The sequence below is a fragment of the Trametes versicolor genome (genome assembly GCF_000271585.1).
Source record: "Trametes versicolor FP-101664 SS1 unplaced genomic scaffold TRAVEscaffold_6, whole genome shotgun sequence".
Lineage (NCBI taxonomy): Eukaryota > Fungi > Basidiomycota > Agaricomycetes > Polyporales > Polyporaceae > Trametes > Trametes versicolor.
In genome coordinates, this window is record NW_007360326.1 from 327,797 (window position 1) to 342,017 (window position 14,221).

General features: G+C 61.4%; 6 protein-coding genes across 6 annotated transcripts; all 6 read left to right on the plus strand.

The window, feature by feature from the left end:
- Positions 1 to 1,020: 1,020 nt before the first annotated feature.
- TRAVEDRAFT_20279 (uncharacterized protein) lies at positions 1,021 to 3,701 on the plus strand (the record flags this gene model as incomplete). The annotated part of the gene is made up of 3 exons (XM_008039888.1): positions 1,021 to 1,188; positions 1,237 to 1,311; positions 1,374 to 3,701. The coding sequence occupies 3 exons, from the start codon at positions 1,021 to 1,023 to the stop codon at positions 3,699 to 3,701; spliced, it is 2,571 nt and encodes an 856-aa protein (XP_008038079.1).
- A 1,938-nt stretch (positions 3,702 to 5,639) lies between these two features.
- On the plus strand, positions 5,640 to 6,653 carry TRAVEDRAFT_124715 (DNase I-like protein; the record flags this gene model as incomplete). Its single annotated transcript, XM_008040358.1, has 1 exon — positions 5,640 to 6,653. A coding segment is annotated over one exon (1,014 nt), but the record flags the coding sequence as incomplete, so codon positions are not given.
- A 1,122-nt stretch (positions 6,654 to 7,775) lies between these two features.
- On the plus strand, positions 7,776 to 8,372 carry TRAVEDRAFT_108224 (uncharacterized protein; the record flags this gene model as incomplete). The annotated part of the gene is made up of 1 exon (XM_008040359.1): positions 7,776 to 8,372. A coding segment is annotated over one exon (597 nt), but the record flags the coding sequence as incomplete, so codon positions are not given.
- Positions 8,373 to 8,420: 48 nt separating this feature from the next.
- Positions 8,421 to 9,395, plus strand: TRAVEDRAFT_124253 (uncharacterized protein; the record flags this gene model as incomplete). Its single annotated transcript, XM_008040360.1, has 1 exon — positions 8,421 to 9,395. A coding segment is annotated over one exon (975 nt), but the record flags the coding sequence as incomplete, so codon positions are not given.
- Positions 9,396 to 9,656: 261 nt separating this feature from the next.
- Positions 9,657 to 10,493, plus strand: TRAVEDRAFT_124712 (uncharacterized protein; the record flags this gene model as incomplete). Its single annotated transcript, XM_008040361.1, has 1 exon — positions 9,657 to 10,493. A coding segment is annotated over one exon (837 nt), but the record flags the coding sequence as incomplete, so codon positions are not given.
- Positions 10,494 to 12,473: 1,980 nt separating this feature from the next.
- TRAVEDRAFT_85864 (HET-domain-containing protein) lies at positions 12,474 to 13,565 on the plus strand (the record flags this gene model as incomplete). Its single annotated transcript, XM_008040362.1, has 1 exon — positions 12,474 to 13,565. A coding segment is annotated over one exon (1,092 nt), but the record flags the coding sequence as incomplete, so codon positions are not given.
- Positions 13,566 to 14,221: the final 656 nt, after the last annotated feature.

The window sequence follows — 14,221 nt, forward strand, 5'->3', positions numbered from 1 at the left end:
ACGGCAAACTAAACAAATCAAGCCGGGCGACCGCGTACGGCGGAGCATGAGGACCCAAGTCGGCAAGCAGGTTGTCGACACCCAGGAAAACCGATACAAGCAGTGAGCTGCAGCCGCGGCGAAAGAGCACGAATGGCACAAACGAGAGAAACAGAAGTACGGCAAACAACACCCCGTAAGCCTGGACGAGCCAACCGCCGAACAGACAAACCCACGAGCCGCATCTAGACCGCACGGCCTGCGCCACAGAGGCCAAATATGGCACGGCCCATGCCGAGCGCCTCTCTTACACGTAAAACACACGTCTTATACTGCGCTGCAACCGGGTACTCCCCCCACCTCCCGCCATTGCTACCCAGCCTCCTCCCATCTGCGTCCCCCCCCGAACGAACAGCCAGCCGAAAGGTCCACGACCTAAGTCCCCCAGACGGGAACGATTAATAGTAAGGCACACCCCCTAGCAGGCGAGACTCAAGAACGTGTCGCTAACCAGCGTCACCCAGCCCTACGACCACGCAGAGGGGCCGACAACTGTCGCCCAGCCCTCCATTAAGGCACCCGGGCGAGCGCGAGTGCCCGATGGCCGTCGCCACGGCCGCGCATGCCGCCGTCGTGAACTGTCGCGACGACCGAGGTAGAAGAAAGGCGCCGTTGGGGTACCATGGCCGGTGCGCTATCAAGGCAAGTAGCAATCCTTAGACGGCCACCGCCCATGGCCGGGCAGCCCGACGTGGTGCGCGGGGCGCCCGACCCGCCCACGAGCAGTGATGCAGCACGCCCAAAAGTCAGTCGACGTCGGGGGAAAAATGGTACGTGCCATGCCTAGGCATGTGTCCTCCCCCCATACCGAGAGAGGACGCGTAACCCCCAGCTAACGAACCGTTGGGGCAGAACCCGAACGACGGCGGACACCGGAGGGTGCGCAGGATAAAGAGAGGGCGGAGGCACGGGCAACCCTCAGCTCCCACAGCCCAACGCTCTCTCTCCAGCACCCTCCTCCGCAAACACGCACTCGCGATCATGCCCTCCGCCCAAAACTCGCGCTCTCCCACTCCCACCCCAGCCCCCAGAACCCGCTCCGCTACACGTGCGACGGCCGCGGCCGGGGAATCCGCGGCCGGCGCAGTGACCCCCCGAATGCAGACCCAGACGGTCGCTCAGCCACCCCCGTCCCAACGGCTGAGAGCTGTGAGTTACCCGACAGCCACTCTACTAGAGCTGCGCTGACAACACTAGATCCAGGCCGCGCTTGAAAAGACAAAGGAAACCACTGCTAGCCAGATTGACAGCGGCAGTAACCAAGGAGAGCCGGTGAGCACCTACGCGTGTGCAGGGAGACTCCGTAACTCACCCCACGCCCCAACCACCAGCAGGAAAGCGGCGGCATAGTGCCCGAGCAACCCGACGCGGCTGCCGCCACCGCCGCGCAGGGGGCTGAAATCGGCACCCCGCCCGGACTCCCCATCCCGACCAGTCTATTCCCCAGCCCCGCTGCCCCAGAGGGAGTCGAGTACGATGAAATCGCCAGCGAAGCGCGCACCCCGCCGGCGCTGCCTTTCTGGGAGACAGCAGACCGCACCCCGATGTCCCCGGCGCTGTCCAACTTCTCCATCCACGGAGCGGGAAGCGTGTCCTCGAGCTGCCTCGCCGACGACGTAGGCGACCACCTCTGCAGCGGCGGCAGACTAGAGGACCTTGTCACCGACCGCGTAGACCGCTACGGTCGCCCTCTCCCCGGGTACGACGAGCTCCAGCAGGAACAGGAGCGCAAGCGCAAGCGACTCCGCACAGACGGAGCCGAGGCATCGCCGCCCAACATCGTCCTGCGTTTCCGCAAGTACAAAGACGTACCGACGCCGAGGACTAAGGCCGAAAAAGTCGCGAACTGGGTCCCCTTTGGACACACCCCTCCGAGCACCTCCCCCGCACCGAAGTTCGTCTCCGCTGAAGTCATACATGCCGAATGGCTGCGCAAACAAGCAGAGGAGAGCGCGCAGGCTCCGCAACCGCAGGACGCGCAGGCTGGAGAACCCGTGGCGTTCCCGACAAGCTCTCAGCTCCCACGCGGGCCCCCCTCCCCGCACCTCCGTGACGAGGACTACGCACCGCTGCGCCACCCCGTATCGGGCAACCTAGCCTATGAGGACATCCCACCGCGCGGCGCCGGCGACATGGAAGTAGACCCAGAGGACCTCCCCGCCGATCCTGTCGCCCACCCCCCCGTCGCCGCGGCACCGCGAGCAGCCCCAGCGCGGCCACCCACCGCCGGTGAACCTCGAAATGAACACACTGCGGGTGGTGGCGCAACAGCGGCGCTCGTCCCCGCCGCTCCACTTGTCCCCTCGGCTCTGAGAACCCGCGCCCAGACAGCGGCGGGCCCAGCCCACGCGAGCGCCCCCCCGGACAGCCCCTGGGGACAGGACCTACGCCCCTCCGCGTGGCACGACAGAGGAGAGCTCCCGCAAGTACCGTCTCTGCGGATGGTGACGCCGTCCCCCGCGCTAGCACAACCGCCGGCCTTCGTCTTCACCCCCAAACCCAGAGGAGGCTTCCCGCGCATTTACTTCGCAAACCCCGAGTCGCTGGTCGAAGGCCTGGACCCCCTGAGGGTCGACGACCTATGGGAGGAAGGAAAGCGCATCATCCTTATCGGACTCTTCAACATCGGGTACCCGAAGGCGGGCATGAACGCCCCGCTCACGAGGCTCCTGACCGAAGCACTGCGGCAGATCACGAAGGAGACCGACTTTGCGGTAATCGCGCCCGAGCCTCCGTGGGGCCTCAAGCCCCCGCCATCCAAGCTCCCGAGAGTCTGGGCGATTGAAGGCCTGTCCGACGGCTCGGCGACCAAAGTCGTTGAGGGCTTCGTCTGGTCTAGTAAGCAGCTCTCTTTCTCTGCCCACAAGCGCGAGCTGCGGCTGCCCGAGTTGCTCATCACCCTGGGACCATACTACCAAAACTACGACAACGACATCGAGTCGTCGATCCAGGCGACTTTCAAGAGCGACCTCATCCTGCCGAGGATAGAGGACTACGTGGCCGAGAACGAGGACTACAAGCACCTCAGCACCGACGACATCGCGGCGGTGGCCCTGACTGTCGCCAACTCTGTCCGTGTTAACCTCGAGGAATACACCCCCGGCGGGTTCATCGCCTCGGTCTTCTGCGCCTCCCCATGCAAGGAGAGCGAGGAGTGGCTAGACTGGCGCGAGTACGTCAAGACCGTCCCATTCCGCACCAAGTACAACCCCACCCGGACTGCGCGGCCGACGGACACCTGCGGGTACTGCCGCGGCGCCGACCACGTCACCCACACCTGCCCTTTCCCCAAGGTGCCCGGATGGAACGGGCCACCCGTTGGCTCGCAGATGTACGGTACGCCTGCGACGCCCACCCCAGGCGCGCCCACGGCCCATCCCGCGAACATGGGGCCCTCGCAGACGAACACTGCCCCAGTCTTCGACGGACCCGCGCGCTTCCACGGACAGACGCCCCAGCACAACCCCTACCAGAACGAGCAGCCCGGACGCTTCCCAGACCAAGGCTGGGGGGAGTACGAGGCCCAGCGCAACTCGCGCGGACGCGGTGGTAGGGGCGCGATGATGGGCCCCCCGCGCGGCGGATACAACACGCGCGGCGGGGGAAGGGGTCGCGGCAATGGCTACGGCCGCCCCCAGCACGACGACGGCTCATACCAGTAGACCCAGCTCCCCCTCCTGATATCTTGATACCGTAATCGATGACCACCTGTGAACCACATACCATACTCCCCGCCGAACGCATCTCTACATCTTGGAACGCGAAACATGTACATAGTAGGCTGCAAGCCAAAGAGACCCGAACAACACGAAGATGTCGCACCACGAGCCGCACGAGCTACCCGTACCCGCGCCCCCCTCCTGCAGCAAAGCACATAACTAATCCCCTGCCCACCCCGCGCATTAGACAGTCGTGCCGGTCGGCCCCCGACGCAACACGCACACCCGACAAAGTAGGACGCGCGTGAAAAACGAACACAGAACGAAGTGAGATCCGAACCGCCCGCAACAACTGAAGAACATGCGTCGCTGCACAAGGGGCCCGACCGTGCACCGCGACACGTACACGCAGCACGCAACGGACTTTGTGAAAACCGCGCGAGAATATAAATCTCGCGCGCGCCCGAGTCGCCCGCCAATGAAAGGAAGTCCGCGGCAGCGGCCTGCACGCGGGCTCCCCGCCAAGTCCAGGATACCAACACAACCTCCCCCTCCGCCCGCTCGGTACCCGTACAACGCCCCGCAGACGACCGCGCCGGAGACGCGCCTCGGCGCGTGGGCAGCAAGCTCTGGGCGGTCGGGGCGCAGCGTGCGCTGAACACGCAATCGCGCCCCCGTGACGCGCACTGTCCCCGACACAGCCCTATACATCCGCCCCCCGCTCGCTCTCCTCGCCTCGCAGGCTCCCCAGAAGCCATGGCTAGCTTGTACCTCGGCCGCCCGCTCGCGCTAATGACACCCTGTGCTCCCCCCATGCGGGCACCTCTCGGCTCTGCATCACGAGTCTCGGCCTCGCCCGCTTGCCCTCGTCCTCTCGACGTTCCCCTTCCCCCTCGATGTCGCGCCGCCTCGCTGCCCGTGCCTTGAGAATACGCCACCTCCGCCCACAACCTATATGCGGGCGCTGCCTCCGCCCTCTGCACTCGTCTACCCGGCCGACCATATCACCAGGCCCGCACCCGCGCTCCCCTCCCCCGCTGCAAACTTTCGAATCCCTCCACACGCGCGGGCGACAGTTAGCCTGCGCCGGAGGCCCGCAGTGCCCCCACGGGCGCAGCACGAGACCTAGCCGGTACCGCAAGTCCTGCGAGCAAGCAAATGCGCCCCCGGCGAATGCAATTAGACCCGGGAAGCAACGGACGGTGGTACAAAACGACTACCCTAGACCACCGCGAGCCGGCAGCGCGTACGCGCCCTCTGACCACCCCGCCTGCGAGCCCGCGCACAGCCGCCCGCGGCGCTCCCAACCCCTCCACGGCGTCCCCGCCACGACCCAAACCCCTGACCAGGGCCATACGCAACGCGACGATGCCCCCAGCAGGCGCTCGACGCGGGGCGAGGTCCTCGGGGAGGCCCAATATACTGACCGACGAGGGACAGGAAAGCCTCCCCGAGTGCCCTACCGGAGACCTATTTAGGTCAGTAGCGAGCCGGGCCGAGAGGCTGAAGCTCCCCCGCTGGCTGGACAGCGGGAAGCATAGCTACACCGAGCTACTGGGCAAGCAGCTCTTGGCGGGCATGGCTGTAGCCGCCAAGGAACCATCAGCCACGAACACAACACACACACCACAAACCAACCCCTACGGAGATTGTTCGGCAACCGGTATACAGCGCTTTGGCGGGCAAGGAGGAGCCAGTTCTCTCGCCGCCGCACCTGGCTCCCGTGAGAGGCCCGCCACTGTTGGTGGCGGCCCTCCGGCTGGTTACGGAGGCTACAATACAGGCGAAGGACGCGGCAGCGGGGCGCGCAGCGGAGACGGCACCCCCGAGAGGCGGGCCTCCGGAGGTGCCCAATCGACTGCGCAACCCAGAAGTGAGAGAGGGCGGGGAGACGCAAGAGCGAGGAAGACCAGAGCTAGAGTAAAAATGGCTACCATAAACATGAGGGGGCTAGGATGCGCCCCCGCTGGACTCGACACCAGCGAGAAATGGCTACGTATAAACCAACTAGTACGCGATCAGAAAATAGCAGTTCTTGCAGTACAAGAAACGCACCTCACAGCTGAGCGCGCCGAGAGGCTTAACGACCTTTTCGAATCATCCATACGCGTTATGTGCTCTCCTGACCCGGACGCACCAACGGCGGCGAAAGGAGTGGCCTTTGTACTCAACAAACGGCTGATGGACGCGGAACGAGCGGAGGTCAAAGTGGTCGTGCCGGGGAGAGCACTACTCCTCGACATGGGCTGGGGTGCCGCGAACAGGCTGCGAATCCTGAATGTCTACGCACCCAATAGCATGGCGGAGAACGCGGCCTTCTGGGGGAACATCCGGGATGCGATACGGGCCGCAGGGGTAGCGAAACCTGACGTTGTCATGGGGGACTGTAACGTCGTAGAGGACCCCATAGACAGGCTTCCCCAAAGATCCGACAACGAGGAGGCCGCCGGCGCGCTTCGGACTCTCGTGAACGACCTCGGACTGTGCGACGGCTGGAGGGAGACCTCCCCGGGGGTGAAAGCCTTCACCTACCTGCAACAGAGCACTGGCAGTCAGTCCAGGATAGATAGAATATATGTGTCCACGGACCTTGTTGACCGCACCGCGGACTGGGACATCATAGGATCGGGCGTGCACACCGACCACCAGCTTGCAGTCTGCTCGATTGCCAACTACAACACGCCGTATGTCGGGAAAGGGCGGTGGACCCTGTCGACTGCGGTGATAAGAGACCCAGCGTTCCTGGGCGATGTGGCCGCCATAGGGATAAAGGCGCTGACGGAGGCGAGGGCAGCCGCGTCGGGGGGCGACGAAAACAGCCCACAACGCATATATCTGAGCTTCAAAGAGGACGTCAGAAAGCTGGCGAAAGAGAGAACGAAGAAGCTATACGCGAAATGGGACCAAAAGATAAACAGCCTCCGAGAGGCGATCAAGAACACGCTAAATGGCGACGCCGGCGCAGGTACCGGCGAGGAGGCAGCAGACCGAGTGAAGGAGACGGCAGCCCTGCTGCAGAAAAAACTGGCAAAACTGGAAGAGAGACGTTTCGAGCACCAGAGAGAGGGCTTGCAGACCAAACAGTGGGTCGACGGAGAAACAATGACAAAGTTCTGGGTGCGGCAAGGCAAGGCGAAGACGCCCCACTCGCCCTTCTACGAGCTGCGGGTTGGAGGAAGCGCCCCAGCGTCGTACACATCCAGATCGGAAAGCATGGCCGAGATCGCAAGAGCGCACTACGACGGAGTCCAAACGGACGACATGCAGGACCTAGAAAGCACACACCAGCAGGCGATAGACCGAGCTCTGGAGCACGTCGACGTCACCTTGACGACCGCGCAGAAGAACGAGCTAGGCAGAGAGCTCCAAACCGAAGACGTGCTTACCGCTGTTATGGAGGCAGCGAAAGGAAAGGCCGCGGGCCTAGACGGACTGCCCGCGGAACTGTGGCAGGAGCTAGTGAGAAAGTTCGCGGCGGATACCAAAGCAGGGCGCCCGGCCTTCGACCTGGTAGGACTGCTGCGCGTGGTTTTCAACGACATCGAGGCGCACGGAGTGGCCCCGAACAGCGACTTCGCGAAGGGATGGATCTGCCCAATCTACAAAAAGGGGGACAGGCGGCTCATAGTTAACTACAGGCCAATCACCGTGCTAAACGCAGACTACAAAATCCTTACCAAAGCGATTACTAACAAACTCACTGACTGCATCGAGTCGCTCATCCACCCGGACCAGGCGGGCTTCATACGGGGACGTAAGATCCACGACAACATAAAGCTAACCCAGCTCGTCATAGACTTCGCAGAAACTGAAAATGTAGAAGGCGTCATCGTCGCGCTAGACCAAGAGAAAGCATACGACAAAATAAGCCACACTTACCTATGGAAAGTACTAGAAAGAATGAATTTCCCGCAGAGCTTCATCGACACGGTGAAGGCGCTGTACGAGGCGGCGACCAGCCATGTAATGCTAAATGGAGTCTTGAGTGAGTGCTTCCGCATAGTACGGGGGGTCAGGCAAGGTGACCCCCTCTCCTGTCTGCTCTTCAACGTCGCGATCGAACCGTTAGCGTCAGCCCTCAGGAGCTCCGGGCTCGCTGGACTTGACATACCAGGCTCGGCGGAGAGACTCATAGCCACTCTCTTCGCGGACGATACGACAGTTTTCCTCAGCGCGAGGGACGACTATGGGGACTTGCTGTCAATCCTAGAAGCGTGGTGCGCTGCGGCTAGGGCTAAATTCAACGGGGAGAAGACAGAAATCATACCGGTTGGACCGGAAGAATACCGCCAGGCGGTGAGGGAGCGCAGGAGCATAGCCGAGGGCGGCACTCCGTTTCCGGCTGGCTTGAGAGTGGCGGGAGACGGGGAGGCCGTGCGCACCCTGGGCGCGTGGGTCGGGAACCGCGTAGACAACGCTGTGCCCTGGCACAATGTTGTGGCAGCCATAGAAGAGAACCTAACACGATGGGACAAAAGAAACCCCACCAGTCAAGGTAGAAGACTCATCCTAAACATGGAGATGGGCGGACGTACCCAATATCTTGCACGAGTGCAGGGCATGCCCAAGTCGATCGAAGACCGGCTGGAGAAGTTGGCGGTGAACTTCATGTGGGCGGGTACGAGGCGCCCCAGGGTTGGAAAGGACACCCTGATGTTGCCCATACAGGAAGGCGGTCTGGCGATGCTCGACATCAAGGCAAGAAATGAGGCCATTGACCTGATGTGGCTCAAGAGCTACCTGGACATCTCACCCAACCGTCCGCGGTGGGCCACGGTAGCGGATGCACTCCTAGCACGAGCGCCGGCGTGCGGATCCAGGGCCGTGGACGAGGACGCGAGGATAAACGTCTTCATGCAGTCCTGGGAGGTCAGCACGAGGGCAAAAGCGGGGCTGCCGCGCAGCCTCGCGCAAATGATAAAGACAGCCAAGAAACACGGCGTGAGGGTAGAGTCGCCGAACCCCAAAAGGGGACTGCAAGATAGCCTCCCCGTGTGGTACCATCTAGGGGCAGTCCCTGGCAGGAGGACGGAGAACACGAAGGCGAACAAGTGCCTCCGCAAAGTCCATGCAGTCCGCACCGTCGCGGACTGCCTAGCGGTGGCGGCCAGGCTGCAAGTCGTAGCGGGCGCGGCAGGCGCCCACCGTTCGGGTAGAACTTGCGCATGCGCGCCCTGCCAAACTGATCGCGAAGAGCGGGGCTGTCCCGACCCGCACGCGTGCGCCGTGGCGGCCCGCAAGGCGGTAGACAAGATTGTGCAGAAGTGGAAGCCGGCGACGCAGCAGGACGACGGTCTGAGCCTGACGCCCACGAGACGTGAACGTAACTCGAACGCGGCCGCGGAGGAGGGCGACCTGCTCTTCGATCCCTCGATCTCCGTGGGGCTGCCGGTCTCACGGGCCTTCCGAGTCTTCCTGCCGGAGGGCGAACAAGGCACGGCGCCAGCTCGCAGGCGAGTGGGGGCTTTCCAAGTGCCCAGCGAGTCCGTGACAGTCTACACAGACGGCTCCTGCAACGACAACGGGTGTGAGAACGCCGCCGCTGGGTCGGGCGCATACTTTGGAGAGGGAGATACGCGCAACACGGCGGCCAGGGTACCGGGGCGCACCCAATCAAACCAAACCGGCGAGATCTACGCGGTGGCCTTGGCGGCCGCCAAGACACCCCCCTTCGCCCCGCTGACAATAGCCACGGACTCGAAATATCTGTACCACGGACTTACCAGAGACTTGAGAGGTTGGGAAGACCGCGGTTGGATCGGCGTAGCCAACAGCGCGGAGCTCCAGAAAGCGGTTGCACTGCTCAGAACCCGGAGTGCGCCGACCTGGCTGCGCTGGGTAAAAGGCCATAGCGGGGTCGACGGCAATGAGAAGGCCGACGAGCTCGCCGCGGAAGGTGCCCGGCTGCCCCACCCCCCTGCGGGAGCGGACGGCGTCGCGCACGACGACAGCTTCATTCTCAAGGGGGCCAGTCTAGCCAGGCTCACCCAGAGGCTTGCGTACAAGGGGGTGAGGCTCCGGAGCGCCAGGCCGGAGCGCCGAGCCACGGGGATCGTGCTAGGGAGGATCCAAGCAACCCTAGAGGACGACTATAAACTGCACCCCACGTCCAAGTCCCTGTGGAAGAACATACGCAAGCCCGAAGTGGCGAAACGCACGAGGGACTTCCTGTGGAAATGTATGCACGACGCATACAAGCTGGGCACCTACTGGAACAACATACCGGGCTACGAGGCCCGAGGGATCTGCGCGAAGTGCGAAGTGCCCGAGACAATGGAACATGTCCTTGCCGAATGCGACGCCCCAGGCAGAGGCCTGCTCTGGGCGCTGGCGACGAACATGCTACGCGGCAAACGCGTGGAGCACCCCCCGCTGACTTTCGGGGCCATGATAGCGGGGCCATCTCTGTCCATGGAGGGCCTGACGGGGCGCAAGAACCAAGGCGCGGACAGACTGCTGCGTATAGTCGTGGCGGAGACAGCCCATCTAATCTGGAAGGTAAGATGTGAGAGAGTGATCGAGAGGGAGAACACGGTGGAGAGATGGCACACCCAGAAGGAGCTGCGACTCCGATGGTTGGCGGCGATGAACCTCAGACTCAAGAGGGACATAGCGCTGACGCACAAGAGATGGAAGAAAGCACGGTTGCCGCGGGAACTTGTCCTAGCTACGTGGGCCGGCACCCTGCAAGACGAGAAGGATCTACCAGATGATTGGATCGACGAACAGGAGGTTTTAGTGGGTATGTCCCCGTGTACGAGTAGACTGAGCGGTCACGTGCCCGTACCGGACTGAGGAAGAGTCCCACACAACGTGCGTAACGCATTTCCTCCCTGGTGCAGTGGGTGCGATCCCCCTATACCTTGCTCACCTGGTAGAAGGCCCACGGCCTGGAAGCTAGGGTGCACCTCTAAAAAAAAAAAAGATCGACTGCGCTGCGGATGCGGACATTCACAGCGCGTGGATCGTGCCCCTTTTGCGGAGCACGACTGAGCGGTTGGAGGGTCTCGTCGTTGCGCCCGTTGGCACGGACGGCGCGGAGAACGGGAAGACGTATCGCAGGATTGGGTGCTTCACTCTACGCTCTTCCGAAACATTGGAAATCGATCCGGATGGGCTACCGTGGGCGGAGGTGGTGCTCGTTTGAACGAGCTCCTCCTCGTCTGCGGAGAACTACTGGGCGCCTAGCTTAACAAATGTCCGGGAGTTGCTCTGACTGGCGCTTGCCTGCGCTTGCCTCCTGCCGCCACCGACAAAACACGTTTTCTCCAGACTAGAGGTCACTAGGACGAAGCCATCAATTTTGTCTTCCACTGACGATCTGGTTGTCTGTCTGGTGCTGCCCATGCCACGCATGGTCACAGGTGCGTGTCCTGCTTATGGCGCTTGCAGCTGGCTAAAATTTCGGCTACCTCTGTAGATACCCATCGCCTGTTCCGTCGCACCACGGCGCTCGCAGTGCCTTATTTTTGGAGTCGGTTCGGTTCATTCGCGCGGCCTTGCGCGGCCTTGAGCTCGCATGGTACGTTTCTGTAATCAATTCGCGTGCGGACGGCGAGTAGGTATACTACCACTGCAAAAACTCATTATCCGATAGCTTCTTTCGGTGTGCGCGGCATTATACTCCATGCACGTCTGTCTGAGGCCCGTTGGCCCCATGCTGGGTGCGTTCCCCGGCGTCCTTGAATAGCGCATCTATCGCTGGATGCTCAAAAATGCGGTACTAGCTTTCCAAGCGTCTTGTCCGGGATGTCGTACCTGTCATCGCCCTCTTGGCAGTCTTATTCGTTCCCCTGCGCACAAAATCCGCCATATGTCACTCTTGCTGTGCTCCTGCTGCTCGAATGGAACCGCACTTTGCTCCAGAGAACGCAGCACAGCCTGCAAAGGCGCTAAGAAGTGCATTTATGAACCACGTACAGCAGAAATGGGCCGCTCCCGGGCCCCGTCCTTTTCCTCCTGGTTTACTCTCATCCCATCGCATCCTCTCCACGAACCCCCCTTCCCCCGGGCCCTTTCTTCGTCCTCAATATGAAAGCCACCCTCTCTCAATTGGGCTTTCCCCCCGTGGACTCGGAATTCACCCTCTCTCAGCAACTGCCCTTCTTTCTCGCCGATCGTGTTGATGATCTCCCCCTTCCGCCTACGCCTCCATTTGTCTGCAACGCATGCTGGGAGGGTCCCTTGCCCTGGTACCTTGGGCCTCCCTGCGTGTGGCCGCGAGGCGGACAAAGGGACTCGCGCTGGCCACAACCCTTCTCGAACTTGGTCTCACTGACAAAGTTACAATCTCGTGCAGACACTGGCTGCGTATGGTGTCGCTTCATCCTCAATATGGCACGCGACCACAAGCTGGAGAAAAACAATGGGTTGATCGTCACGGTGCGGGGCCGGGAGCAGAAGCGGGCCGGCCAAAGGTATCAAACATTGTATGTGGACATCAACGGGGTGCCCTGTTTTGAAGGATGTGTGTACACGGCTCCAGGTATGTCAAAGTATATACAGGCAATATCAAGCCGAGGGCAAACATAGAACTAATAGACATTATTAGATGACCCCGCAGCGCCCTATATTGCAACACGGGGCCCCATCCTAGACATAGGATCTCGTCGTGCTCTAGCCCTTGCAACAGAGCATATCGACAAGTGCCTCCACGGACACACGCGTTGTAAAAGCGCAGCGTCTCCTGGCCTTCGCCTCCCTGCGCGCCTCGTGGACTGCACGAACCTCTCTCGACCACGGCTGGTCGCAACAATCGACGGGGAGCGCGGTGAATACCTCGCACTCAGTTACGTATGGGGCGGGGACCAAATCCACAAGACCACGAAATCGAACATATTCACATACGAACAAGGCATTCCGCCTTCCCTTCTCCCCGCTACCATCCGCGACGCCATTCGTGTCACACACATGTTGGGCTTCCGGCTACTCTGGGTCGATAGCCTCTGCATCATCCAGGACTCCGAAGAGGACAAACTCCACGAAATCGGCCATATGCATAACATCTACCGCTACGCACATTTGACGATTATGGCCGGCAGCGCGGAAGGAGCCAGCAAGGGCTTTCTCCACAGGCGACCTCCCCCAGAACACGACATTGCCCTCCCCTTCATCTTCCTTCCCCATCATCTGACCTCTGTATGGTGCTGGGATGGCAGTTTGGTAACCCAGTCGCAGGTTGGTCAAGTCTACTTCGCTTCGATTTCGTCGACTCGGAAATCGTACAATGACGAACTCGGGCGCATGGCCACGCGAGCCTGGTGCCTACAGGAGTACCTGTTGTCCCCACGTACCCTTCTCTTCACCCCCAGGACAGTCCTATCCAGGTGCCTTACCGCTACGCAGGCGGTTGGAAACGATTCACCTTGCTTCATCGTCGACGATCTCCAGCTACCGAAGACGCTCTTCCTCCGAGACCCGCCCGTAGCGGAACCAGGTTCCAAGGAGTGGAAGGACATGCGCACAGCCTGGATGAAGGTTGTCGAAGATTACAGCGGCCGCACCGTTGGCGTCGAGTCTGACAAGCTCGTTGCGTGCGCGGCCGTCGCGGAGCAATTCCGCCGTGCCCTGGACTCGGCATACTTGGCCGGTTTGTGGAGCTCGGATATGTTCCTCGTCGACCTCCTATGGGAGACTGTCAAGGACTCGCCGAACGGGGCGACACGCCAACATACGCGCCCCAGAACGTACCGTGCGCCGTCATGGTCATGGGCAGCGGTCGACGGCGTCGTCCGCCAGTGTCCCCATGCTTCGTATCTGGAAGACACCCAAACTGCCGCTCTCGTCAACATCATGGAGTGCGGGGTCGTACTCGAAGATGCTGCGCTTCCGTTCGGTCGAGTATTGGATGGTGCCCTCTGGTTGCGCGGACGCACGATATGCTGCGACTGCCATCCCGTGGGCGCACGCGCTTCGTTGCTCAGCCGGCACCCCGGGCCCGGCAGGACATCGTATCGAATCCGAGTCGCCCACGACGAGAATTTAGGAGTCTACCATTACGACGACGCATACGCCTCGATGGCGTGGTCCGCACTCATCGTCATGGACTGCAACGAGGACGTCAAGATCGGGAGAATTTGGCTGCTACCGTTTGTATGTCGGATTGGTACATCGACCGCTGACGAGAGCAGGGTGGTCGGGCTAGTCCTGTCTTCTGTGGAACGCGACAGCGCAATATTTGGAAACCGTCGAGCGAAGTTCTTTCGGAGGATCGGGGTCTTCACGGACGTCTCGCCTGACATTAATGGACATTTTGCGCACTTGAAGTGGGGAGTGTGGGGTTGGTTGGGGGCCCCGAGTGCGAACGCCTACAAACCACGGGATTCGGACAGTCAGGACATGGTGATCTTATAAACTACCAATGCTTGTGAAAAATGCATTTGTATATCGGTACTGTTCAAATCGAGTCAACGACATTTACACCAAACCCGCGACCACGTCGCTCACCATCACAGTACCAGGCCTCACCTTACATACGTATATCAAGTCGTATCGGCCAGTACCGACTGCATATTTAGTCCTGT